General features: G+C 33.4%; 1 protein-coding gene across 1 annotated transcript in view; it reads right to left on the minus strand.

Moving 5' to 3' along the window:
* Positions 1 to 22,891, minus strand: part of LOC134268137 (rap1 GTPase-activating protein 1-like) — a 39,712-nt gene extending 16,821 nt beyond the window's left edge. Inside the window, exons 1-2 of the mRNA XM_062750336.1 lie at positions 21,657 to 22,891; positions 9,975 to 10,007 (exon numbers count right to left, since the gene is read on the minus strand). Coding sequence (XP_062606320.1) covers positions 9,975 to 10,007; positions 21,657 to 21,742 — 119 coding nt within the window. The 5' untranslated portion in view covers positions 21,743 to 22,891. The remainder of the gene's footprint in view (positions 1 to 9,974; positions 10,008 to 21,656) is intronic.
* Between the last annotated feature and the right edge of the window lie 3,607 nt (positions 22,892 to 26,498).

Genomic DNA, 26,498 nt, shown 5'->3' on the forward strand with positions numbered 1-26,498 from the left:
TCATAGCACACGGAGAACAATCTCTATAATATCTTGTCCAAATATTTTTCTGTTTATCAATCAGTAAAGCATGTAGACTGATATTTAAAAGTCCTCATAAATTACAAAACATCTTAAAAACAATGGTGTGGCATATGGAGTTTACTGAACTGAATAAAGTTATTAGGGACTTACTAGAAATGTCAAGTTCTTTGATGATATCATTAGGTTATCTTTATGTGTCAAGAGCTGAATTGGATGGGTAGATAAAGAGAATTGTAATATATATGATGCATTCTTATAACAGCAGATATTACATTTTTGATAGATTTACTTTAACTTCTCACAACTTGTGGTGCAGATTATTAAGTGGGCCCCCGGTTTATACATACAATTTTATTTGACAAAAAGCATGCAGTTTTCATTCTTTAAGAATATATTGAAAAAATGAAATATCTTTACTATTTGATTAAAATTTTTATCATACATGTATATCATATTTGTCTCTATCCCATGAAAACTACAGATTTGAGAGGAGGTCAATACATGTAATTATTAACTTGGCTTTCACTTAATGATAGCAACTGTGTTTCAGAAAGGCTCTTTAGATGACATTAAAAACAAAGGCAGTTATACAAGTACTGCAACAAAATGTCAGGAACACTTAGTTACAGGGACAGCTTACTATAACACTCCTCCATTGAGTTGATGTGCCAGCTGCTTGAATTTCTAAGTTAATTAACAAAGCAGCTATGAATTTGCTTAAACTCATCAAAATATTAATAAAGCCATGTGAACTACTGCATCTATATTCATAACAATAAATGACTGTATAGGTTTATAGAAACATTCTGTAATTCAGGGGCCTTAACTCTGCAACAAATCTCCATCATACAAGAAAAACTATTTGATATTACACTACCGTGCTACACATTGTATGTAAAATGATGCTGTACTAGTATTCAATATCACCTGTGATGAGGAGTCTCAGCACACATTTGATAACAATGCACATATTTACCTATAGCCTAGCTCAGTCAATTGGTTTTAAACTTTACATTAAATTATCAATTTCAAATAATAAAAAAAAAGGTTGTATTGGTAACATATAAAGAAACAATATCTCTGTGTGATAAATACTTACAAGTGTTCTTTTAAAAAAGTTTGCAGATTATCTGAGTGCCGCTTACTCTTGCGAATTAAATTATCCAAAATATCCATCCTGAGATGCAAAGAATTAATAAATCACCTCAAAATAAAATTTCACCCTCACAATTCACAAATTCAAAGTGCACATAAAACACTAATAAACCGTGGTATTTGACACATTTTTGGCAGGAGTCGCTGGTCAACTACCGAGAGTAGCTAGATTGTGATATGTTTGGTCAGCAGGAGACGGATGAGGTGATGTCATATATCCGTCATCATTTCCCCCTCCTATAACTGATTAGGATTTCACTACAGCTCTTCAGACCTTGACTTGGGAGTATGTACCAAATGTCGTCTTCTCACATAAGTATACAGGCCTAATCTTCCCAATCTATTAATGGGACGTCTCAAAACACATTGAAATAATTCGTTAGTCACACCAACTTATGACAAATGCCAAAGCCTAGGAGGGGAATGTGCTCGGTTGAATAATGCAGCTCATTAATCATGATTTTAGAAGTAACTTAAAGTAGGTGGTTATATAGGAGTTCTATAAAAAGCCAAAAAATATAACACACTCACTTATTAGGAAAATATTTTTTTTAACTTCCAAATTAGAGCAAATTAATGGTATAAATAAATATAAGCAGTCACGGCATAAGGATAAAATCAGTGCTTTTAACTTGTTATCTCTCTTTTTTTCTGCAGTGCTCAAACTTTGGAGTACACCACTTTTCTCTGAGATGCCCCCTTCTTGTTTGACATCAGAGTATGATACTCCAATACTTCATCATAAAATGTCAATGTAAATAATGACTTGTATAAGCTCCCTGTGTATCTCTTCACTTGAAACACTTACACTTTATCAGCACAATTAGATGTTCAATAAAACTATGTCAATAGACTTTATTTATACCCCTCGCTGTGTCATACAGTACTTAGGAGACTGATAATCACAGGAACTGACCACGTAATGTATAATTACGTACCGTAATAACACTGTCATAATGCCATAATGTACTTATAAAAGCAGATCTGTTACACTTAATACTTATACATCACCAAAGTAATCTGAATGACATAGATAATTCAATTTATCTAATAGGCCTTCACATTCCTTTACAACATTACAATCAGCTACAAGCTATTATTAAGGTACTGCATTTTATTCCCCAACATCTGCTGATGTTCTCACTAATTAAAAACTCCCAGGCCTTCATCCTAAAATTAAGGTTTCTGTACCTAGATAAGCACCTGTGCTGATTTCATTAATAAGTACATACCTACACACCGTCAGTCGTGAGTTTATCAGTTTGAGGAGTACCCCATTAAATCCTGGCATACACGGACAGAGCAACAAGTCCCCCGCGATCTGCGCTCCTCAGTAATTATGTCTGCCTGACTAAGGATACTCATTTCATTACTTTGATTTCTACATTTTCTATAAATGCCCACAAAGTAAAATCAATGTTACTTGGTTGCTGTCCCTTTTAGCTGAGTGCTGTTCTAAGAGTTTTCCGAGATAAAAACCAAGCGGAATGCCTTGACCATCTGCCACCTGCCTGAGATTCCTTGACAATACAGAAACCAACTCCATTAAGATTTTCTACTCCCGAATAGGCTCCAAGAAAAACATCCTCAGCGTTATCATGAGACAATAAACGGAAAGTCCGCAGAAACAACTGTAGCCCTCTCATGTGGAAAATAACATCTCCTAGTATTTTGTATAGGATATTGTGGAGATGCTTAATGAGAAAGCTAAAATGCTGAATTAACAGGGCATCTACAGAAATAACCCTGATGGCAAGTACAAACAGTCCAATCTCCTGGTAATTAAAACAAGCAGATCCAAGCTTTACATTCACAGCTATCATAATTGAAAATATAACATATTCTATATATAACTTATAACATAATATAACTTGTTTCAAGAGAGTATAGAAATGTTGGTAATTGAAAATGCAGTCACAGAGGTTATCATTTTTCTGTAGTTAAATTGTCATCATATGTTTATACTCACAAGTTTTTATAAACCTTGTCAGAGTAAATTTCTAAAGGTGCTACAAATGTCATAAATCTTATGTTCTCTTCAGAAATGTCCTAATTTATTTTTCAAGGCACTTGTAAGGATATGAAGATGAACACTATAAAAATTTGTCAATAAGAAAAGTGAAATTAATGGCAAAAGGTCAGAGGAGATGATAAGGTCAGAAAATAATGATAATTAAATTGCTCTTAATTTATCAAAACATAACTTTGTAAAAGTTTGATTTAGAAACCCAAAATATAGAGTCAAAGGTCAAAGGAAATGTCAGGTCATAAGGAAAGTCACAAAAACATGACAAGGTACTGTTAAAATTGCCTTCAACTAAATATACTGAAAAGTTCACAAGATTTTTCAATCAACACATCTTAAAATGAAGTTCAAGGTCATTAGGAAGATCAAGCTTTAAGGTCAGATACATTATGACACAGTTGAATTGTTTGCATCATTTAGTAACAGAGAAAGGAAGAATGCAGTGAGTTGTATCATAAGGTCAAGGGCAGAAATATAGGACACAGTTTAAATGTTCTTAGTTACTAAACATTATTGCATCAGTGTATGAATTTTTCTGAAACTTTCTCTGAAATTGAGCTTATCAAACATAATAAAAATTAACAGACATACATACAGACAGGGAACAGAAGGAAGACATGATAATTAAGCATTAAGCCAAGTCACTGCTGAAAGGGCATAAAACAGATTTTTGTGCACTCCCTAAAAAAATGGAGCACTGACAAACAGCAAAATCAGAAGAAAATTGAAGTTCACTCAAATACTTCACAGTAACAATACTTTATTGAACTTCACATGAAACCTGTGGTATTAGTCTGTTCACCTGAGAAAAAAAACCCAGAATTTTCATTAGTAAATGGTGGTGGCACATTACCACACACTTATCGTCAGATCTAAGTGAAATGCACAGGAAGTGATGATGGCTTAAGGACTCAAACAATTCGTGCCACGCCAAGTGAACTCCAAACAAAAGGCCGCAATATCTGGTGTTGACAAAACTTGATTCTTCATTGCTTCATGTAAATGTTTATTAGTCAATTAGAATGGACCACCAATTATGTTGTACATTAATGAGGTAAATTCATTAATAACCAAACATAAAGGTATAGATTACATGGTGTCACGTCATCTCAGTATAATAAAGGTATGTGCATCTGATGCAATAGAAATAAATGTCCTCACGACAATGGCCCAGGTAGGAGTTATAGAGAATTCTCTGATTACATTATTTTGTGTGGACTTCATATAAAACCATTCTGATAGAATTATTTTCTAAAAGTCCAATCAGGGCTACACTTCTATTACACAGAGGGCATTTAAAACATTGATCTGGAACCAGGCTAGATGAAATGTTACAGTTTTGTAAATTTGGGGATAAAGCAATCTATAACTTTAAGATCATTTAATTTTGAATGCCAATTATTTATGAAATAAACTCTTGGAACATACATAAATTGAATTAATAACTGAGGTCAAGGACATGCTCAGGATATTATGATATGGTGGGGTAAGTTCCCATCAAAATGTATCTGATTCCCAGAGCATCTTAAATAATAAAATCAGTTCTGAATCAATACAGTCCTCACAGGAAAGGTCAAATTAAGAACCTAGCCAACAGGTAAAAGTCACTCAAATTCTACCTCCCAGGAGAGCTCCGACAATACACAGTAAAATGTACAAATCACAACCCATACAATCAGGAGTTGTCCCCTTTTGGGCCAGCAGTCTAAACATTAACCTGCTGAGACACAGATAACATCGGAGAATCCACACAAAATCAGAGGACACTCTCATCTCAGTCACTTTATTTCCATATGAACTGGAAAATCTGACCCCTCTCCTTATACTTATCTACAAATAGCCTGGCAAACGGTGGTCCGAGATCACAGAAATAGGTAACAGTCAATTAAATGTACACATTTTAGCTGACAAACTGCTAAAAGTTTAAAAGCAACTTCTTTTTATTTCATAAGTAAAAGTCTAGTAATGATACTGAATGGATCCTGCAGTTTAATATGTTTAATTTATCTGGTAAATGGATAATTATTTTAAGAAAACATTTTCTTGTATGTCATGGGAAAGTTAAAGTTTGAAAGTGTGTATCTTTATGAGGTTTTTTCTTTCATTAAATGTGATAGCATGAAAAGTACAAGATCATATAGTGGTGCAGTCCCAGCGAATAAATACGGGAGTCTACAGGTATGCGGCTGACTTGGTTAACACGCTGAATTCCGTCACAAAGAGATTATCTGACAGTGTGGATTACAGAAGTGCATGTTACATAATCGTTATCCATGACAGAACCTCTCCTCTTCTCCTTACGTCCAATTTTATTTCCTTACGAGAATTAAAGCATTATGATCTTATAGTGGCCAAACATGCAATCTCAACAAAAACAAAGCTACAAAAAAATGAAACCTAACACAGAATGGGCTTTTCCAGATCGGAATGCTTTAGACACCTAAAACTTGTAAGCTGGTCTTTAATTGGTTATAGATCTCCCACCCTTACCCTGGACAGGGTATCTTACTCTGTATGGAGAAGAAAAAAAACCCTGATCCCTACACCATTGTATATTATTTCGTAAAGTTTTAGTTGAATTTCAATCATTAATGTGACAAATCTTTCAGTAAATATGACTCATTTTTTCAAAGAATCATTGTCACCAATTTCCCTCCATTTTTTTTTTAAAGTAATTCAATAAGTACGTGTCGCTCTTACCTTGGGCTTTTTCGGGCTTTTCCTGACCAACACAACATTTCAGTTTAAAATCCAATAATTAATTCGCAATATTTTGACTTCTGTCGGGGCTGGACCGCTAATATTTATCGCCCTAACAGCTGTTAGACCCATGACCTGGGGCCTTCATGATTGTTTTGAACTCACAAATTTATCTTACACATCTAAATGTCCAATTTTAGAATATTTAAAATTAGCCATCTCCACCAGTATTCTGCTCCAAGTATTGAATTATTCCTTATCCGTACAAATTAATAGCTTCTATTCATACAGCTTAAAATACAATATCCATGTTTAAATCACAAATCCAATCAAAATGTAAAACGATGGCAGTAACAACCATTTGACTATAACAGGACTTTGAATTTGTCATTTTAAACCTTGTCAAACTTTTGTATCATTTTTTTTTGACAAAAAATCAATATGAGTCATAAAACAAACAGCGATTTTCTAGAATCAATGGATGAAGTGCAGGCTTTGAGGGGACAGATTTAGCAGATGGGCCCCGCATTATTCAGCAATATCCAGGTATACCCCACTCACCTGTAAAACCTTGTCATCCATCTCCATTTATCAAATATTACAAACCTGTGCCTCTCCAGGTATTTAATGTTACCTTTGATGCATATTAATATTACCTAAGTTAAAAATCACTTGTAACATCTAGCATTTACAATGTTACGACTGTCTAGCATTGACAATTTATAAAGTTTCTTAATAAACCAGCAATCATTCATCCTTTCCTATTTTATGTGTCTCGATCTTTATATCAGTTTTGAAATTTATTGTAATTACTAGATTTACCTGGTCGTATGATATCCTCCACTGTAAAACATGGTCAACTTATTAATTTGTCTATATCTCATCAAAAATACTCAAAGAAGTCCTCACAAAAACTTGTAGTCTGGACAGAACATTATTGTAGTGTCATTTGAATTGTCACCTCTCTCCATCTTTTCAAGGTTTAAAACAGTAGCATTAGTCCAGTGAATCCACTTAATAATTCCAATTCTAATCAATTGAGAGAATAGATAATCCTAACCTCTTTTGATTCTATTTCCTTTACAATAAGAAAGTCAATGAAATCCAGGCTTTCTCTTCCCTTCGATTCAAAATTGGTTTAAATTTCAAAATGTAAATGCTTCACACTAAAGATTTACAATTAATCCCTCAAACATTTTTAAATTAGTGAAAGAAATGAGAAAGAGACTCCAAAAATCCCTGTACTGTAATCAGAAGAGACTATTTGCCAAGAGGGTCTATCATCATTAAAATCATTGCATGGATCATCTCACTTAATGACCAGTGTGTGATGAGCATCGAACATGAAGACTTTACATCAATTCTGACAGTAATTGACAAGATCCATAGTTACTGGGTTAATTCCCAGACCCTGACCACTGGTCAAATTCATCACTGACCAGTGACAGTCATATGATGGGACTATCACGATCCCTGCCAATCTACGGACTTAATGTAACAGTATGAAAGGCAAAATCAAAAACAACTATCCCCTTTAAAATGAGGCTGGAAATGAAGTTTTATAATAATATTTGTTTTTTGTTCTTTTTTTTTTAAAAAAAGAAATTTATATTGAATCATGTCTAAAATTTGAGGGGGACACCTGAAAATGAGGCTGCAATGAAATACAATGCCATGATAAGACATGGATAATAGTTATCTCAGTTGACAGAGTTTGGTCTTGAGCAGGAGTGTTTTCAATAAATAAATGATAATTAACGGAATTTTGTTCCTAATCTTTATTTACACCCATTAAATAAATATTAATAATTTGTTTTCTTTTATTTACAGAAATTTTTATTGTGTTGTCATGTCTAAATTTTGAAAAAACTGAATGAATGAATTTAAAAATGTTATGTCATACAGATGTAAGAAATCTTACAATCAACTGAAAAAATCTGGATGATGGGAGTTTTTCCCAGATTGCATAACTGGTTTAAAAACACTAATGTGTCTAAGTACAGAATCACTAACAGATGAGGGACTATCCCTATACGGAACATTCAGTGCATGACACCATTGGCTCGAGTGAGCGAGCGAGCCTGTATCCTCATCTACTATCTGTCCCTGTATCTGGCTGTAGGACTTTTACTACCTACATAACAGCAGTCCCACTCCCACAAAACGACAATAAAAACAGAAAGAAAAACCCGAAAACACTGATAAAATCAACAATCTGAATAATATGCAGGTCCCTTAGGTAGTTTGTTTGCATTGCATTATGACGCAAATTTTAGATTTATGTAAAAACAACACACATACATTATAAGAAACTGATGTGCAATAAAATCATTAAATATGTCAATAAGTGAATGCATGTTGGCATGTGACATCAGAATATCACAAAAGCAAATAGTTTGGATTCTGGTGTGAGGACATTTGACGGATTGTACGGGGATGGAGTTCTGACATGGATGTATACTGGTTAATACAGAACAGTACCAGCACTGCACACCAGAGAGTAATCGCTGGAATTTGTCTAATTACACCGCGACCCTCGGGACATTTTGTCTGCCTCACCACTGTCAATGAACTGTCTCATCCTCTGATATTCTACCATCAATACACTCAACTGATTACCGATGAAAAAAAGTTAAAAAAAAAATGTCGTGGACTTTAAGGTACAATTTTCATACATACCATTTGACTAACATCCACTTAAAGCCACCATGAGAACCACAAAATCAGAAACCCTCCTTTAACCAAAAAAAACCAGGATATTTTGTGCTAATTAACTCAATTAACTCTGATTTCTGAGGTGACTGAACGAGAACCCAGTGTGCTATATGTCTGTGATTTTCACCATGTGGTTCCACACCACCCCTCCTGCACCACCTGCCAGGGGATGCCTCAGAGAATTTAATTGGAGCAATCTGTGGTCTATAACAGTGAGCCGTACTGCTCTCACCTTACTGCAGATTACTGATTCTCTGGGAATCGAAGCAGGAATGTTCACACACTGAAATTAATTCTCATAACAGCTCCCTTCTGTAAGATAATAAATGCTTGCTCCTCCAACAGTTTTCAAAGACAGCTAGGAAGCAGAACTTAAAAGATCAAAGGAAACATGTTTATGGTTTTATAAATTAATGTCCATTTTCTGTTGTTCTCCTGAACATTTGAGCTAAGGATTTTAAATTTTTTAACTCATGATCATAAATTTCTTGCATAGACATACGAGTTGAAGCTACATCATTGTTTTTTTTCATGTTTTTTATCCTGTGACAGTCCCTTGCAAACTGTATCAACTACATGTATAAGTTCTTATTCTTTATTAATCTTCTTAACAAGTTACCAACAATTTTTAAAAATGTTCCAATGAACAAGTAAAAATTTGAATTGCAGAGAAATAATGACCGCAGAAATTAAATTAAAGGGTATAGTTAATACTAAAAATACAGTTTATCTGTAAAGGTGACCCATGAAAACCACATGTGACAGCAAAAGTTGTTTTTCTCATATATAGCTGGTAGTTCATATCTAAGATGAGCTTCAACTATCAGAAAATCTTTCAAGAAAACATCATGCTTTAAAGGAGTGATTGATTTTTAACAATTATAACAGACATTACACTGAAGATCTTATCTTCATAAAGTTATCAGATTGAATTATTTTTGTCTCAGAATTAAATCAAATGCATAACATTAACTGCACAACAAAAAAAAAGGAAATTATCATTTATGGATGTTTGTGTACAACTGAGATGCGTGTCTCTTACATTATACAACAAACTGGACAAAGCTGACCTGAATGAATAAAAGTATATATAGACAGACAGACGGACAGACAGGCAGACTGGTAAAGTGAAACGTTAACCTGGGTATGCGCTTTGATGAAGAACAGTTTAACTTTTAAATTTCAAACATCGATATCTTGGATATCCTTGAATTATAATGCCTTAATGATTTTGAAGTTCCAGCCACTGATATATTAAGGTTTTACTGTATAAAAAGTCGCACAGCATGAACTACATAATAAACAGTTTCATAATTCAGAATGATTAAGTATATATAGTATATATTTGACTTACTTGTAGCTTTTTAGACTCAGGGCTGTGTCACATCTGCAAATAGAAATAACTGATGTAAAATATGGGACATATAAAATGTTCAATTTATTAAATTCGATTCCATTTATTGATTCAACAAATATGTTGGTATACATATCAATACAACAATGTAGCTTAAATAAAATGAAAAACACAATGTGTTATCAGATTACTAGAAGAGCTAAGCACATACATAAGACTAGTGTATATTATAATGGATGAAGTGAAAAGTGTTTTAAAAATATACACACATGTATCTCTCCTCAACTTTTTCATTTTTTTTTTTTATTTAATTTAAACAAGAACAATCAAGAGAACAGAGGCTACAGTCTCAATAAAATCTCTACAACACAGAAACTGGAGACAAATCCTAAGCTAGACTAGCTCAGCAGACTCTATTACATTCCCATGGCAAACTCAACAGAGGGCACACAGAACCAATTTTATTAACTCTGGTATAAAAATGAACCAAGATCATAAGATGACCTGACATTGGTAAAACATTGTTAGATCTTGTCTCTGTGATGATGAGTAAACTTTGTATCTCATTTGAAAGTGATAGTAGTTCCAGCCAAAACAAGATTCCAGATCAACTTGACTAAAGGTCACGTCCACTGAACATAACATTGTAAGCTTTGTAGCTCAGTCCAGTGACCTTGTCCAAAAGACAAGTGTAAATCTTTACTGGTATGAATGAATAATTTTCTACATCTTTACATCAAACAAGCAATTCCCAAGCAACCTGAACAAGATTTTTTATTATTATAAGAATACCGTAATTGCACTGAAATAATATCAATATACTAGTATTATGTGTGTGTGTGGGGGGGGGGGGGGGGGGTTACAAACACTGATGCCCACCCATAGCGACATAGCGAAGATTAAACTTTTGTTAAATGCAAATTAAATATATCAGTACCCAAAGTAAGGTCTTCTCACAAAAAATAATATTGTGAAATATGAAAGCCAGCTAGCACCACCTGTTCAAAAGTTATGGCCAAGGATAAGTTTTTGAAAGGTAGGTCAAACTCCAGGGTCAAGGTCAAAGGGTAAAAGTTGTTGGTTTCTTAAGAAAGGTCCTACCACAAATATTACATATGTGAAGCATGAAAGCCCTGGCCCTAACCGTTCAAAAGCTTAGATGGCCAAGGTTCAAGTTTTTAAAAAAGAAGGCCAAACTCCAAGGACAAAGGGTCAAAGTTCTTGATATCCAATGAAAGGTCTTGTCACAAGGATTAAATGTGTGAAGTATAAAAGCCATAGCCATAGCCCTTTAAAAATTAAAGTCAATTAGGTTTGTTTTTTAAAAGTAGGTCAAACTCCAAGGTCAGGACAAAGGATAAAAGTTCTTGATTACATAATTACGGTATGTGAAGTATGAAAGCCCTAGCCCTTACCGTTCAAAAGTAATGACCAAGGTTAAAGTTTTTTCATACCTAGACAGACAGACGGACAGACACGACAAAACTATATACCCCCGAATCTTTGATTACGGGGGCATAAAAATCTTTGAAAGTCTCATTTTCTATGGATTATAATGAATAATTATGAAATATCTGCTTTCATTGTGGCCACATCAATCAAAATAAAATTTCAACATTGTTAAATTATGAAATATTCACTCCATCATAATAGTAATATGTCTGCTTTAGTCTATAGTAATTTTCTTTTTATGCTAGCTATTTGTGGAATTCTCTGCATCTGTCAAACTTATATCTAATGACAGTTATTACATGCATTTCAGGACCTAAAATTGGCTGGACATCTACACTAGCATGGATTAGGATTTTTTTCCCCCACAGAACCCCTGCTATATGAAGGAGACTCATCTTCACAATGCTGAACTGAGAGAATACTGAAATGATTCCTGTTTGTACTTAAACATTTAGGATAATCTGCCAATTACTAAAATATGTCTGTAATTCATCAAACTCCTGGGAAAGCTATCACAGGGCCTGATGGTAAATTTAATATCAGACACTGCTCACTCTTTATAGAAAATTAATGGAGCCCAAATGCCTATCACCTTTATTCTTTATACTTGTATAAAATGGTAAATCTTTGTTTCTGCAAACACATGGCTGTTCCTTGTGATGAAGAAGACGCTGTAATTATAGGGGCATTAAATCGGGGAGACTTCTGAACAGATGCATTATTCTGTGTGATATCTTAGAAAGCGAGATAAAAATAATTGCTTTGTTTGTCATTACACGACTCATTGCACTAGTGTTTTTTTGTAATTTCTTTTCCATACATCTGATGTACATATCTAACATCCAAACCAGCCTTCCAAATAACATGTCACTGCCACATAAAAGGGAGATAATCCTTGATGTAATGTAACAACACACATGCCTAGACAATAGAAGTATTGTAATGTCTAGATTACTTAGGAACAAATGTTCAAAGAAGACAAAAAGTTCATTGGTATAATAGTGTAAAACTTATAGGATGAACAATGGAAATAAAACTATACAAGTTTGTACCAATAAAAAAAAATTAAATGAATTAATTCTTAACATTTCAGGGAACGTAATTATTATTGCAAAATTTAATGTTTAAGCACTGCATTAGTAAAGGAAAATTTAAGGAAACATTAAATTTAATTAATATGCACAGAAAGTACTTTCTTATTTCATCTTATTCATCTTTCAAAATGTTAGTTTCTTTTTTTTGTACAATGAACAACCTACTTCCACCAAGGAAGTGTAAAAAATCCATCCTTGTTTAAAATAGGAACATTATATAGCATTTTTACTTTAAAAAATATGTCAAGGTCAAAGTAACAAGTGAAAATAATTTTTTAAACAGTATAATCCACTCTATGCATTGTATATAGTTAACAGTCATTATCGATGAACTAGCTACTTTAAATCAATTTAAAATTTCAGATGTTAAATGAACAATCCTGCACCTATCTGCAGACACAGATATTAAACCAATATTGATCAATTATAAACTCAGAGGACTTTTAACTTTACAAAGAAGATCCTGTTAATCAGAAAATCAGCATCTTACATAGAATTAAGGAATTACGTGATTCCTAGAGCATACCAAACACAAATGGTTACTTACTCAGCGAGATAAACAATATCACGGATCATCATTACTGGTCGCCAATCAAATCTTATAAAATCCAAATTATAAACTCCTGTCTGTCTGCATTATATGCCGATTCCTATATATATCCTCTATGAGCTTATTGATTCAGGATCCGGCCACACAGATAAATTATGTGTGTACATGTTACCCACTAGTCTGCAGATAATTCCGCTTCTAATCAGAGGATTTCACATGCAAAATAAATGTTTCCCCGTATCAAACCCACTGTATACAAAGTGCTAATCGAAAATCTACTTGATTTGGATCACTAGCTATATTGCTTTGGGTACTCTAATGCATTATCATATGGGTAAAAAAGAAAAATCTGCAAGCAAAAATGGGTAAAAGTAACCGTAAGAAATTAGGAAACTTATTAAACCTTTGTAGAATCAATGTAAATATATTTGAGGAAATATGTTTAAGTTGAAACATGTTAGCAATTCGATACCGTTCTCATTTAATAAGTTAAAATGCTATTTTCACTCCTTTTGAATTATTTCAATTGTTCTTAATTTTTTCAAAGTATATTCTGTTGTAAAAGTTATTGTATATAAGTTTTCTCCTCAGTTCACCCACAAAACATCATCTGATTTCTATACATTACGCTTTTTTGAGAAATTGAGCTATTCTTGTTTTGAGTGAATGCTACTATATGTTTGCAACATATTTTTGCGATTGCTATACTTTTTTCGGATCCTTTTTTGTGATTTGCATGAAATCAAGATTTATTGATTTTTGATAAAATTATTGCGATTTTAACAGTTTTGAAAACATATTGGCATTCATAATCACAAGAGAAACATTTATCAGTCAAAAGAAGTTAAACAGAAATAAAGAATTATAGAATTTGATGAAATGTGCAATCATTGCTGGTGTTTGTGCTATACTTGATTTGCATTTTGTCGTGATTGATACAGAAATGCTATGTTTGATTTGCATAGAATACTTCTTGAAGAATGGTGGCTTATATAGGGGAGGGGGGATATAATCCAAAGGCACTTTCTCAAATTTATGTCTTTAAATAACTTACAATGTATTGATAAATACACGTTATATATTTTCACTAATGTTTTAAAGGTATGTAAAAAGGAAAATAAATGCTTCACAAACTACTAGTATTCGAACTCTCTCCAAAGTTCTTGATAGGCGTGAGACTGAATGCGTTAACCACTATACGCTACGGTGTCTTCTTGTTGGTTGTGTGTCACATGTGTCAGTTTGCTTAAAAACAAATGAATTGTTGAGACAAAAAATGTTTTTCCACCTATTATTTAATTTATCCTGGTCCGTTTTTTTTTTGGATTTCTTCTTTCACCCAGCTGTTAGACCTTTGTTTTTATACTAAATTTGTTCACGAAAAGCTCCGTTTACTTGATCAACACATAGGGGTCACAGCGAGTGTGACCGATCAACAAGGGATGCTTACTGCTCCTAGGCACCTGTTCCCATTTCTGGTACTAGTATTCCGGGGGGTCCGTATTTATTCCCTGCTCACATATTTTATTTGTAAATTTTTCGACATAAATCAATGCTCATTATCCTCACTTTTTTAACATTCCAGAAATATTCGACTTTTAAATAGAATGGGTCCAAACACCATTTAGAAAAAACACAGTGGGTTTAAATTTTCAATCAACATTTCTTACAGTACAATACTATTATATGAATCAAATATGTTGAAGATGACATTACCGACAACATAATTGTAGAAAAATCAAACTTTTTCGTCACAGAGCGGGTGATTGTCCTCGCCTTATACACTTTCTCTCTCTCTCTTTTATAAATCTATGATAACGAGATTATAATGCAACTTAAGTAATATTTCACCTATTTTCACACTATCATCAGATATCAGAACTTAAAGCTAAGAATCTGAAACAGAGTCTATGAAAATTAAAGAAATTCAAAACATATATAGTTACGGAAATTAATTGATTATAAGGGATATGCTTTGATTTTTATGAAAAAAGATCCATGCATTTCTTCGAGAGATGTGGTACCCGTTTGTTTTCTTTTTATTTCATGAAAACATTTTTTAATATCCCATGCAATCTCTTCTTAACGCTTATTTGGCTGAATTGAAATTTGTAAATGAACGAAGCGACATTAAGATTTGAAGCTGAATGCGTTTTAATCATTGCGTTTTCTTATCAAAACTTTGAATGCATATATATACCACTAAATATTTACAAAACTATGTGTATATATCAAGTCAAAGAGTTGAATTCGATCTTTAAAATTGTTTAAGATTTTACAATTTGGTAAGCGGCATTAAAGTTTTTTCTTTGGTATGTTTTTGTTAATGAATGACTGTCATAAGTTGATGGAAAAAATGAGAATACCGGTATATGGAAGAATGTAGATTGTCCACCAATTAAGCCGACCCCTTCCCCAACCATAAAGTAGGGATTTTGTGTCAGGATCTTTAAATGTTATGGACAACAATGTAACCCCCTCCCCTTCCCAAAGAAATTTATGCTGGATCCATCCTTTATTCCGGAATTTAAAACAAATGGAACTAAACATATTGATTAACGAAATAAAAACGTCACTAGAGTTGTTTCCATTAGAAAATAAAAAGATACTTTCACGAAAGGCCACATCACTTTTTCTATAATTTATACAAATACATATGTATTACACTCACTAAAAACTCTCAAGGTGAGTATATGACACATGGACCTCCTATCATATGGACTGGGCCAAATTTGAAATGTAAGAGGAGTCTGGGGAAGAAAATATTGTATACGTACAAGACTGTTGTAAACACAAGGTAACGTCAATAAATTATTTCACTATTTGCACTAGGCCTAATTGCTATATGTATATACTCGAAAAAAGTATAGCTGTCATGACAACAAAGATAGCCTTCTGGATATTTTCTACGCAAACCAAAAATAGCTCCGGAAAAGTTGGGTAGGTGCATATTTGATGTGATTGTCAAGATATAACGAAGACCTTGTGGTCAAATTTGATAGCTAACGTTTGATTAAGATTTATATTAAACAAAACAATTAATGTTTTATTGAAGTAATGTCAAGAGTCCATTCAAGTGGCTAATTAGTCGAAAAATGACCATCATATGCCTGAAAAACGCGTGCTACCGATGTTTAAGGAAGGGTGGGTGATACAAAAATCTAATAATCTTTAAATATACCATGAAGAAGTCTCATATTGGTTGAAGTAGTTTTATTATTAGTAAAAAAACGTATATAAAAGACATTTTTTGTCTAAATGTGCAGACAGAAACTTCGAGTGATCCAAACAATTATAGCTAGTGATCCAAATCAAGTAGATTTTCGATTAGCACTTTGTATACAGTGAAACCAGCCTGATTAAAACTCGGAACTGACTCGCTTTTAAGAATCAAATCTGAAGGACACATTTACAGGTTTTTCTTTTAACAATGTGAATGAATTGAAACTGTCATAAGGAAACTTGAATGACTTGATTTTTGTGAGGTGAATAACCTATTAAAATTCCCTATCTTTAAGAAATTAAGAAGTCTATAAATAACTTAACTTCCAAAAAGGGATCCTATTTACATATTTCAAAGCAGGAAGGGCGAAGCGTTTATAATTTTATTTCATAATTAAGAAAACTATATTGTCCTTTTAATCCAAGGAATTTTAAATTTTTTTAATAGAAATTATAGTTTTAGCCTAGTATATAAACTCCACTTGAAAGATTTAACTTCAAGATGAACATTCGCAATTTTTAGTTGTTCTGTATAGTTGTATATAATTATCGTTTCATGGTCTTGATTAACCACCTGACCATTAGAATAATACTGCATTAATTAAGACTACATTGATGGTGTCAGTTCCAGCTGCCTCAGCTAAATAGAAGAAAATTTGTCAAAGAAGAAAGCCAGAACAGCATATCACCAAATCCACCATCTCACACCATCCTTTAACAGTTTTGTTTTTTTTTTCAACTATTATTTAAAGAAACTTCTGAATCTGATAAATTATATTGATGAATAAAATAAGATAAGGTACATGTTCTGCCAGAGATCTGCAGTAATCATGATGGCCATTGTTATTTCTCATATATCTTACATGTACTTAAAGACAATTATTCATTCATTGACTTGCATGCAATACCGTAAATCTGGAAATTTTTACGTCGATTTTATTTTGCGAATTCGGGTCAAAATGGTGTTGAATTTTATGTTTCAAAATTTTGCGAATTACCACTGCGTTGTTTACATTTTCTTGTTGGTAATTTATTTTTAAGAAAAATATTTTTGCGAATGCAATGAACTCGCAAATTTGCTAAAAGTTTATCTACAGCAAAAATTTCCAGATTTATGGTAATACAGTAAGATATTTGTTTAATACGGACTTGTTTAATAATACTGTTATCACTGATTACAAAGAAATTAGCCAGATTATAGACAACATCTAATTTCAAACAACAATTCTACTAAAAAGGAATTTTAAGAGTTAAACTGTACATGTAATAGGCAAGCTTTTGGAATATGCAATTTCCAGCTTACACAAGTTTCACTGTACCATATACAGGAAGTTCATGACACATGGCATTTTTAACACAGTGAAATATGTCATTCAACTGTACTAAAACCTGCACTAAATGTTATCCTAGGATATTACTGTGTATACTGGTAGATATTTGCATATTTTAGTACTTTTAGTATCAGTCTGTTCAACATTTGCCAAAATGGGTCAAAAGGAAAAAAGCGTTCAAAGAGAACACTTCATACAGTTCTATTCCTTAACTTTTTTCGGTCACCATCCTTTTTCTAAACAAAAGGGGATTATCTTTTTTTATTGCATCATGTAGATCCACTCTGTATATAGTCAGAGAGTACATCAACAGTGCACTGTACATAACATTCTGCCTTATAATGGGGGGGAGACACTAATAATTGGTACTAATTCTAACACATGTATAGTCAGACAGAATAATAGTGTACCAAGACTGAGCCTGGAGGACAAACTTACTTGGCCTGTTTCCACTGTCTCAGCATTTTCTGCCACAAATAAGCCATTAATATCCGGGTCATTTAATAAATCATCACAATTATCATCACCATTATATCATCTGCCGATCAATGCTTCTCTCATCGCAATAATCATCGATTAATCAGTCATCACACAGCATCCTACTGTACAAGACTTGAGTAATCCATAGACTTCTCTCATACATCAAGTAATAAGGAACTGGTCAAAAGTTGTACAACTCTCCGATAATATCACAGGATCTACACTCAATGTAGCAATATAGGGAGATGAAAAAACTGCTATCAATCCATTTCCTCTGTTTAATTAGATGAGAATTATGAGATAAAAAACTTCTACACGCACCCTGTATGAGGGGCCTATAACAGTACACCAGCAATGTAATTCACTGCAGCGGTGGGAAGACCACATGTTGCAGTAAAATCAGAAGGGATATTGACAATTTGACTGTGCTCCAAAAAGTACTGAGAAAAAAAATAGAGAAACGCTATCAACTTCACCACAAAACCCTGGACAATTTCACCTGTTCTTTATCCCATTGACAGCGGTATTAATTAAATCGCCACCAATCCAATGGGATCAAATGATTTAGTTTAAACCAATCAGGATCAATAAGCTGATATGTAAGGTGCACCTCACAAATATTTACGGGAACTCTATGACTGGGGGATTACTTGACTGTGGTGCCCCTATAATCCTGACTTTAATGCTAAGCCAGGACTGTGCCTAATTCTATTTAGCATTTCTAAGAGCTCTGCATATTTTTCTTTGTCATTTAATCGAGTAATGGATATTTAGTTATTTAATCTTTTATATTATTTAAATCACTATAAATAGGATCGGAATGCTGAATTCTGAATATCAATTCAATGTTAACGGCCTAACATAGAATTCTTAACACTCTCAATAATATCTATTGGACTTCTCCTCCCTAAAAATATCTTAGTATGCAGAAGAAATGCTCCAAGATAGATAACTCCTGCAGAACTATTCCTGTAAGCACACTGAATCAATTTATACTGCGATATTTTTACCTAAAGTGATATATGTATTCCAAAAATTTCAATCAGAATTAAAATGTAATTGTTCTATCATATCAAAATTTATATCTACAAGCAGTATGTACACAACTATAATAAATGACCAAGAGAAAATAAATATTGCTGGTTTTAATATAGTAAGTAATTAATGCATCAAAATTCACAAATACAACAGCTTTAGAATTCCCATTTAAAATGATCGTAAATATTTCTGACATATATGTATACTTTATATTTTACTAAAGAAATCCCGGTCCAGGAAATTTGCCAGCATATCAGTACATGTACTGAAAACCTAATTCAAGAGGATATTTTTTGTCATCGTACCAAAATACATCAGAATATCGGTATTATATGACCCAGCTCTAACCGTCTCTTTTCATTTCTGTACCAGACTGACCCTTTCTTTCTAATCTGTTTTCCCTCATTAACATATTACTTTCATATTCAGCTGTTTTATAAGTGCGTATAACTAAATCAAATTATGATTAGATCTGCATTCATTAAAATTGAAGGCTGTTCAGACTGATTAATATATCTACTTTTAGATACCTGAGTACAGTCCTTGTACTAAGTGTATTGGATACAAGGTACTATATACTGAAGTACTATATATGGCTGACATATTTCTGCTGCGGGGAGTAGGGGAGATGTTATGTATTCCTACATCAGATACAACGTCATCCTGCATGTCTACATGTGTATTACACTGATTATAACTGACTAATCCAGAATGTTCACTCTGCCCTCAGAGTGAAGATTCCCAGAGATCATTATAGTCACACCAAAAACCCTCACAGCTAACTATACCGTCAGTTTGTGAATGTAATTGTAAGAAATTAAGCTTCTCTGTTCCATTTCCTCCTATTTTTATTCCTTTTTGAAAAACATATTCAATGTCCAAAAGGAATACACAAACACACACAGGGCATACCTAAAGCTAAAAGACAAGAGAAAATAATGAAAAATTTGTAATATGTATTTGTTTCTAGCAAAATGTTCTTCAATCATTCATTACTATCAACATATAAATCCAATGAATAGTTATCGTTTATAATTTCTACAGATTTGCAGGTAATATTCAAAATCAATATCCAGGTCTTTCATTAAGTTTTGTCTAAATTCAACAAAGCATAAACGAGATAATGTGGATCTCTAATTATGTCTATGAGAATGCTTTTTATCTGTCTAAGCCAACTATCAAACTAACGTACTGGTTTTTAATTCACATTGTAAATTGTCGGACATTGATCAGTTCTTGATTTTCCTTCCTAATGACTGATAACCTCTTATATAAATCAATGATCAGGCCCGCAGTTGACTTAACTAATTACATTAACCTCCACAACCTTGGTCAGCTGTTTGGCCACTGGACCAGTGTGGTTTACCCTGTCCGTGCTGTCTCACTGTCTGGCCAGTTGTCCAGTTAACGTGTGGTTTACCCTCATCTAGAGCTATAGATCACCCTCCCAGATAATAATGATAGTAATCTGAGCCTTATAATTATAGCCCTCCACTTAGTACAACTCTCTCCCTGATATAAAAGTATCAGGTGACCCTCCTTCCTCCCCCCTACATCCTATTAACAACTCAGGTTCTTTATCTGATGACCCCCCCCCCACCACCACCACTAACACCACCCCACACTGTCCACTAGTTGAGAATGAGGTTACACCACAATCATCAGGAATTATCCACCTGGTTGTGTATTCTCTGACAACTCCTCCCCTATTTGTTCATCAGACATGTAAGCAGCCCCAGATCTAGGCTACTACTCTCCCTCCCCCCTCTTCTCTGATCTTATCTGATTCTCTTCCTAGGAACAACAGGGGCATGAGGGAGACATGTGGCTTCTATCAATAAACAAAACAGTGATATACCACATCAACACAGATAGACATCAGAGGAACACAGCATAAATTAACAGCATCAACAAACTGTAGTGTAGCATAAATATCATATAAAAAATTATAAATTTACTACAAGTACTATGTAGTTTGCAATGATATTTGCAAGTTTACAGATCCCATCTAAAATTAAAATAGAGATGAAATAGATTACAATATTCATGAAATTGGAAGACAAAAAAATAAATCAACTACATGTACCAGTAAGCTTTCATATTCATCATGATGACTACTTCAAGACAAGAGCAGTTCACAATTTTCAGTTGATATATGATATAACCCTTGAGAAACAAAAAAATCTACAGGGTAATTCCGGGAAAAGTGAGCATAATTTCACTATAAAGGCAATATTAAATAACAATCTTGAGCATTATTTATGCTGTTATAATAATATTTTTGCACAAAAATATTTTACTGAAACCAAAAAATTGATTTTTTTTTCTTCTTGGCAATTTCTGACAGTGGACATCATAAATTTAGTACTTAAATTATGCATTCACTTTTTTGTTAACCTTAAAAATATAATTTTTGTTTTAATGTATGCAATCCCCTTATTATCTTATTCATAATATTTTTCCTTATGTACCAACTTTTTTCCCTGCAGCTGTTTTCAATACATGTAGGACTTACTTTTCCTGCTGGACTTTCCAACAACACAGGCAGTTCCAGTACTGGTACTTATACGCCTCAATCTCGTACTTCCCTTTACGCGGCATTACGATCACTCAATGTACTCAATACCAAACTTCTCAAAAAATAACTCTCCTAATGGCTTAATTCCCAGAGTCTCTCGCCTCCATTCTCCAGCTCAGGGTATCAATTTAACAAAACGCTTCACAAGCACAGTCTTGGCGGCTACAGTCCAATCTCTCTATACTTGACTGTATCGACTTTCAGCGTCCCCCAGGGCCCTAGAGCTATCTCCAGAAGTTCCCCATTCTGTCCTGTCTTGGATGTCCACTTAATTAAGTTTTATTCCAGACAACTGTCCGATGTTTGTATCATCAAAGTTCACAGAACTCCTTAGATTGTATTACTAAGCACTGAGGCCAACCTGCACTGCATTGCATTATAGATTAATTAATTCAGAAATCTATCTCTACAAAGACGCCTTGTGCATGTTAAAATTGTCCCTTTATTAGCATCTTCACAGACTTAACCTGTCATGTTCATTGATTAGCAAGTTTCTGATCTGTAAATATTTTTCAACCATTCAAGGTCAATTCTTAAAATCAATCAGTAACAAAGTTTTATTCCACAATTTTATAGAATCCTATTGAGGATTAAAGTCAAGACTAGGCTGACAAATCACAAAATTTCAGAGCAGAGTTACTCCTGAGAGAATTTAACAAGATCTAAAGATCAGATGCTGCTTCCATTATTAGAACACCAGTATCCAGTCAAATTCTCCCCTAATCCCAGACATTGACAAATCACATCTAAAATTCGAACACACTAGAAAGAAATGCTGTAATCTGCAGCGATTATAAATCAAAGATTCTCCAATTTTCTACAAGAAGGTGAACAAACAATTAAGGTGGTACACCTAATTCTTCAGTGGTTGGTGGACAGGGATGATTCTCCTTAACATTTGCAGACACAATCAGCTCAGCTGTCTCCCAGCTGATGGATGGCTCGATTTAAATTTTGTCCTCAGAGACCGGGTCATTTACTCCTCCCCCACTTAATTATGTGGCTGATCAGACTGCCTCACACAAGACTGATGGGGAGTGATCGCAGGCCTCAGACAGAGAGAGGATATTTAATCTGACCTAGGATGAATCACTGGATATATCTATACTACCATGCTTGGTCTCTGACCAGAAGTATCCCAGCTTCCCACTTACTGCCACAAAACATCAACAAACCTGTCCTGCTCTGACTCCACAACAAACGCTGACAGTAGATCTCCTGTTATTGGTACCAGTCTGTTACGACATCACAGGATCCTTGTTATCCTACCTTAATATTCTAAGACTCCCAGAATCAGGGCACTGTGTACCTGAGCAGCTGACTAGTCAGGTGTAATTAGGGTGATGTCAGGGCTTTTTGATTATAGGTTATTTAGTGACCGAGTTCTCATGTAAAAGTGGGTCCTGAGGGGGCATCAGTCACACCTGTATGTGACCCTACCCTGACTAAATGTCTCCTCATTTTAAACTTTCAAAACAAATTGTGTGTATTTGGGAGAAAATTGTCAAAAATTTATAGCACTAGTCTGTCTGAAAATAACAAAGATACTTAAACAGGACTAAATAAAACCCATTACAATATTACGATTTTTTTTTCATTTTTGCTGTTCTTCATTAAAAGGGTACTAGATACTGGAGTTGTCTAATACATATATGTCTGAGGATTTCTAATACATGTATTGAGAAGACAATTAACTGTGCACATATGTTCATTCAAAGATAATTTTATGATAAAAGGTTTTTTTTTAATCCAATTCAAAATAAAGCTTACAATACTTAATTAAAAAGTTTTGTTAGGCTTGGTAGATATTGATAAAGAGAGAAAAAATAAAGGACTTCATTAATTCTCTCAACATGAAATCAGTTTGACTCAAATCAAAAATATTTATAATTAAAAAAAAGAACAAAGACACAAGCGATTCTATTGTAGATTAGTACTTGGAATCTATAGGACATTGACTGTCATGTAATTAATTTTAGCAGGACTTGGTATAGTCCAGACAAATTCTCATTTCTCACAGTAGATTTACAAGCCTATCGACCGGCAACAGTCATACGGACCATAGAAATTGTATGTCATCCAGAGGAAATCTTAATTTTTTAACAATTAGCGGGAAATATAAGCTGACTTGTATTACAGGAAAGTAATTGATAAACAGAATCTACATCTACATCATCAACATCTCCCGAGAGAGCTGCTAAAACTCGCAGATAATCGAGCCACCACGATTCTGATCAACAGACCACTGCCTGAAACTCTCAGATAAAACACTTATAGAAATTTTTCTGGAGGGGTTTCATGACATGTACATCATACTAATCTTATTAAAAAGATATCATGAAAATTTAAAGCTGCACGTTTGACCTACATCGTAAAAATTTGATAAAGATTAATAGCTGTGATTCAATAAATATTGAAAACTTTCTAGGCAAATAATTGCCAAGTCTGATAACAAAGTGCTAAAAACTCCTCTCACTTCAATGTTCTTTGGCTAATGGAGTTAAATTAAAATTCCCCTTCTATTTCAAGATGTGGAATGAGTATCTTTTTATCGATATTTGTGAGAACTACAAGCATTAATTGTGCTATTGATTTAGATTACCTCCCCTTCAGTGCCCCTGAAGCTTCTATTAAGACATAATTAACTGAAATAGAAAATGAAATCAGAAGCATGTGGGGTTTTGACTGTTACTTTAGTTCTTTTTCATCAAATGCAAGAGGTATAGCAATTCTATTCAGTAATAATTTTGAGGTTAAAATGTCTAAGGAAAAAGGAGACGTGGATGGTAATTTTCTTCTTTTAGATTTTACTGCTGATGAAAAAAGGTTTCTCTTATGTTGTATATATGGACCAAACAATGATAACCCTGATTTTTATGAAAGATTACATGAGTACATTAATGATTTTAATTGTGAAAATGTTATATTATGTGGTGACTTTAACCTTGTTTTAAATCCTGAATTAGACTACTATAATTATAAACATATAAATAACCCTAATGCAAGACAGAGGGTTATAGAGCTTATGGAAGATAACAACTTAGTTGATATTTATAGACAAAATAATCCAGATGCTTTGAGATATACTTGGAGAAAAAAAAGTCCCATTAAGCAAAGTAGATTAGATTTTTTTCTTGTATCGGAGAACTTACTGTCAAGTGTTACAACAAGTTCTATAGAACCTAGCTATAGGTCCGACCACTCGATTATTACTTTATGTTTAAAGTTCAATGATTTTAAGAAAGGCAAAGGATTATGGAAATTTAATAATTCTCTTTTATATGATGAAGAATTTTTAAACTCAATTAAGGGGGTGATACAAAGGGTTAAAGAGCAGTATGCAGTTCCAGTATACAATATAGATAACTTGCAATCTATTGAAGATGAAAATATTGCATTTTTAGTCAATGACCAGTTATTTTTAGAAACACTTCTTATGGAAATTAGAGGGAAATGTATTTCATATTCGTCTTTTAAAAAAAAATCCAGAATTTTTAAAGAAGAAAAACTTATAAAAGAAATAAGTTCCCTGGAGGAATTGGCACAGGGGTCTACAAGCAATAATGAAACTCTTGAAGAAAAAAAGAAAGAGTTGGAAGATATTAGAAAAGAAAAAATGGCTGGTGTATATATAAGGTCAAGGGCAAGATGGATAGAAGAAGGGGAGAAACCGACAAAATATTTCTGTAATCTCGAGTCAAGAAATTTCATAAGTAAAATTATTCCAAAAATTAAATTAGAAAATGGAGAGACAGTTTATAATCAGTCAGATATCTTAAAAACAACCAAACAATATTATGAAAATTTATATAGAAATGTAGATGATGTCATTGAAAATGTTAACCTTCAGGAGGAAATGAATTTTTCAGATATTGAAAAGCTTTCCAATGAAGAGTCAAGGTCATTAGAAGGTCAAATTACAATGAAGGAGGCAGGGGAAACACTTTTTAGGATGAAATCAAATAAATCACCTGGCTCAGATGGCTTTACCTCAGAATTTTTTAAGGTCTTTTGGAAATTTATAGGCGTTTTTGTTGTCCGATCAATTAATTATGCATATGATCATGATATCTTAAGTGTAACTCAGAGACATGGAATCATTACCTGCTTACCGAAGGGTGACAAACCTAAACACTTGTTAAAAAATTGGAGACCTATCTCTCTTTTAAACACAGTTTATAAAATTGCATCTGGTTCAATAGCAAATAGAATTAGAAGGTTTCTAGATAAAATTATACATCCTGATCAAACAGGCTTTATACAGGGCAGGCATATAGCTGAAAACATTAGACTAATCTATGACACTATGCAATATACAGAAGAAGAAAAAATACCAGGTCTTCTTCTTTTTGTTGACTTTGAAAAAGCATTTGATTCTGTCTCTTGGGCTTTTATTCAAAAATCACTTAAATTCTTTAATTTTGGAAAGTCTATGAGGAAATGGGTCAGTTTATTTTATTCAAACATTACATCAGCAGTAAATCAGGGAGGAAATTTATCTGAAACATTCTCTTTGCATCGAGGGTGTCATACAGGGAGACCCACTATCCCCATACTTATTCTTGATATGTGCTGAAATCCTTGCTATTAAGATAAGAAATAACAAAGACATCAAAGGTATATATTTTATTGATGGGGAAAAGAAAATCTCGATGCTCGCTGATGACTTTTCTCTTATATTAGATGGCAGTGAGAAATCTTTACAATCAAGTTTAGGTACCCTTAGAGATTTTGCAAAAATGTCCGGCTTACATATAAATTACGATAAAACACAAGTAA

Source organism: Saccostrea cucullata, unplaced genomic scaffold, assembly GCF_032062105.1.
Source record: "Saccostrea cucullata isolate Sc308-1 unplaced genomic scaffold, CSIRO_AGI_Scuc_v1 ctg314, whole genome shotgun sequence".
Classification (NCBI taxonomy): domain Eukaryota; kingdom Metazoa; phylum Mollusca; class Bivalvia; order Ostreida; family Ostreidae; genus Saccostrea; species Saccostrea cuccullata.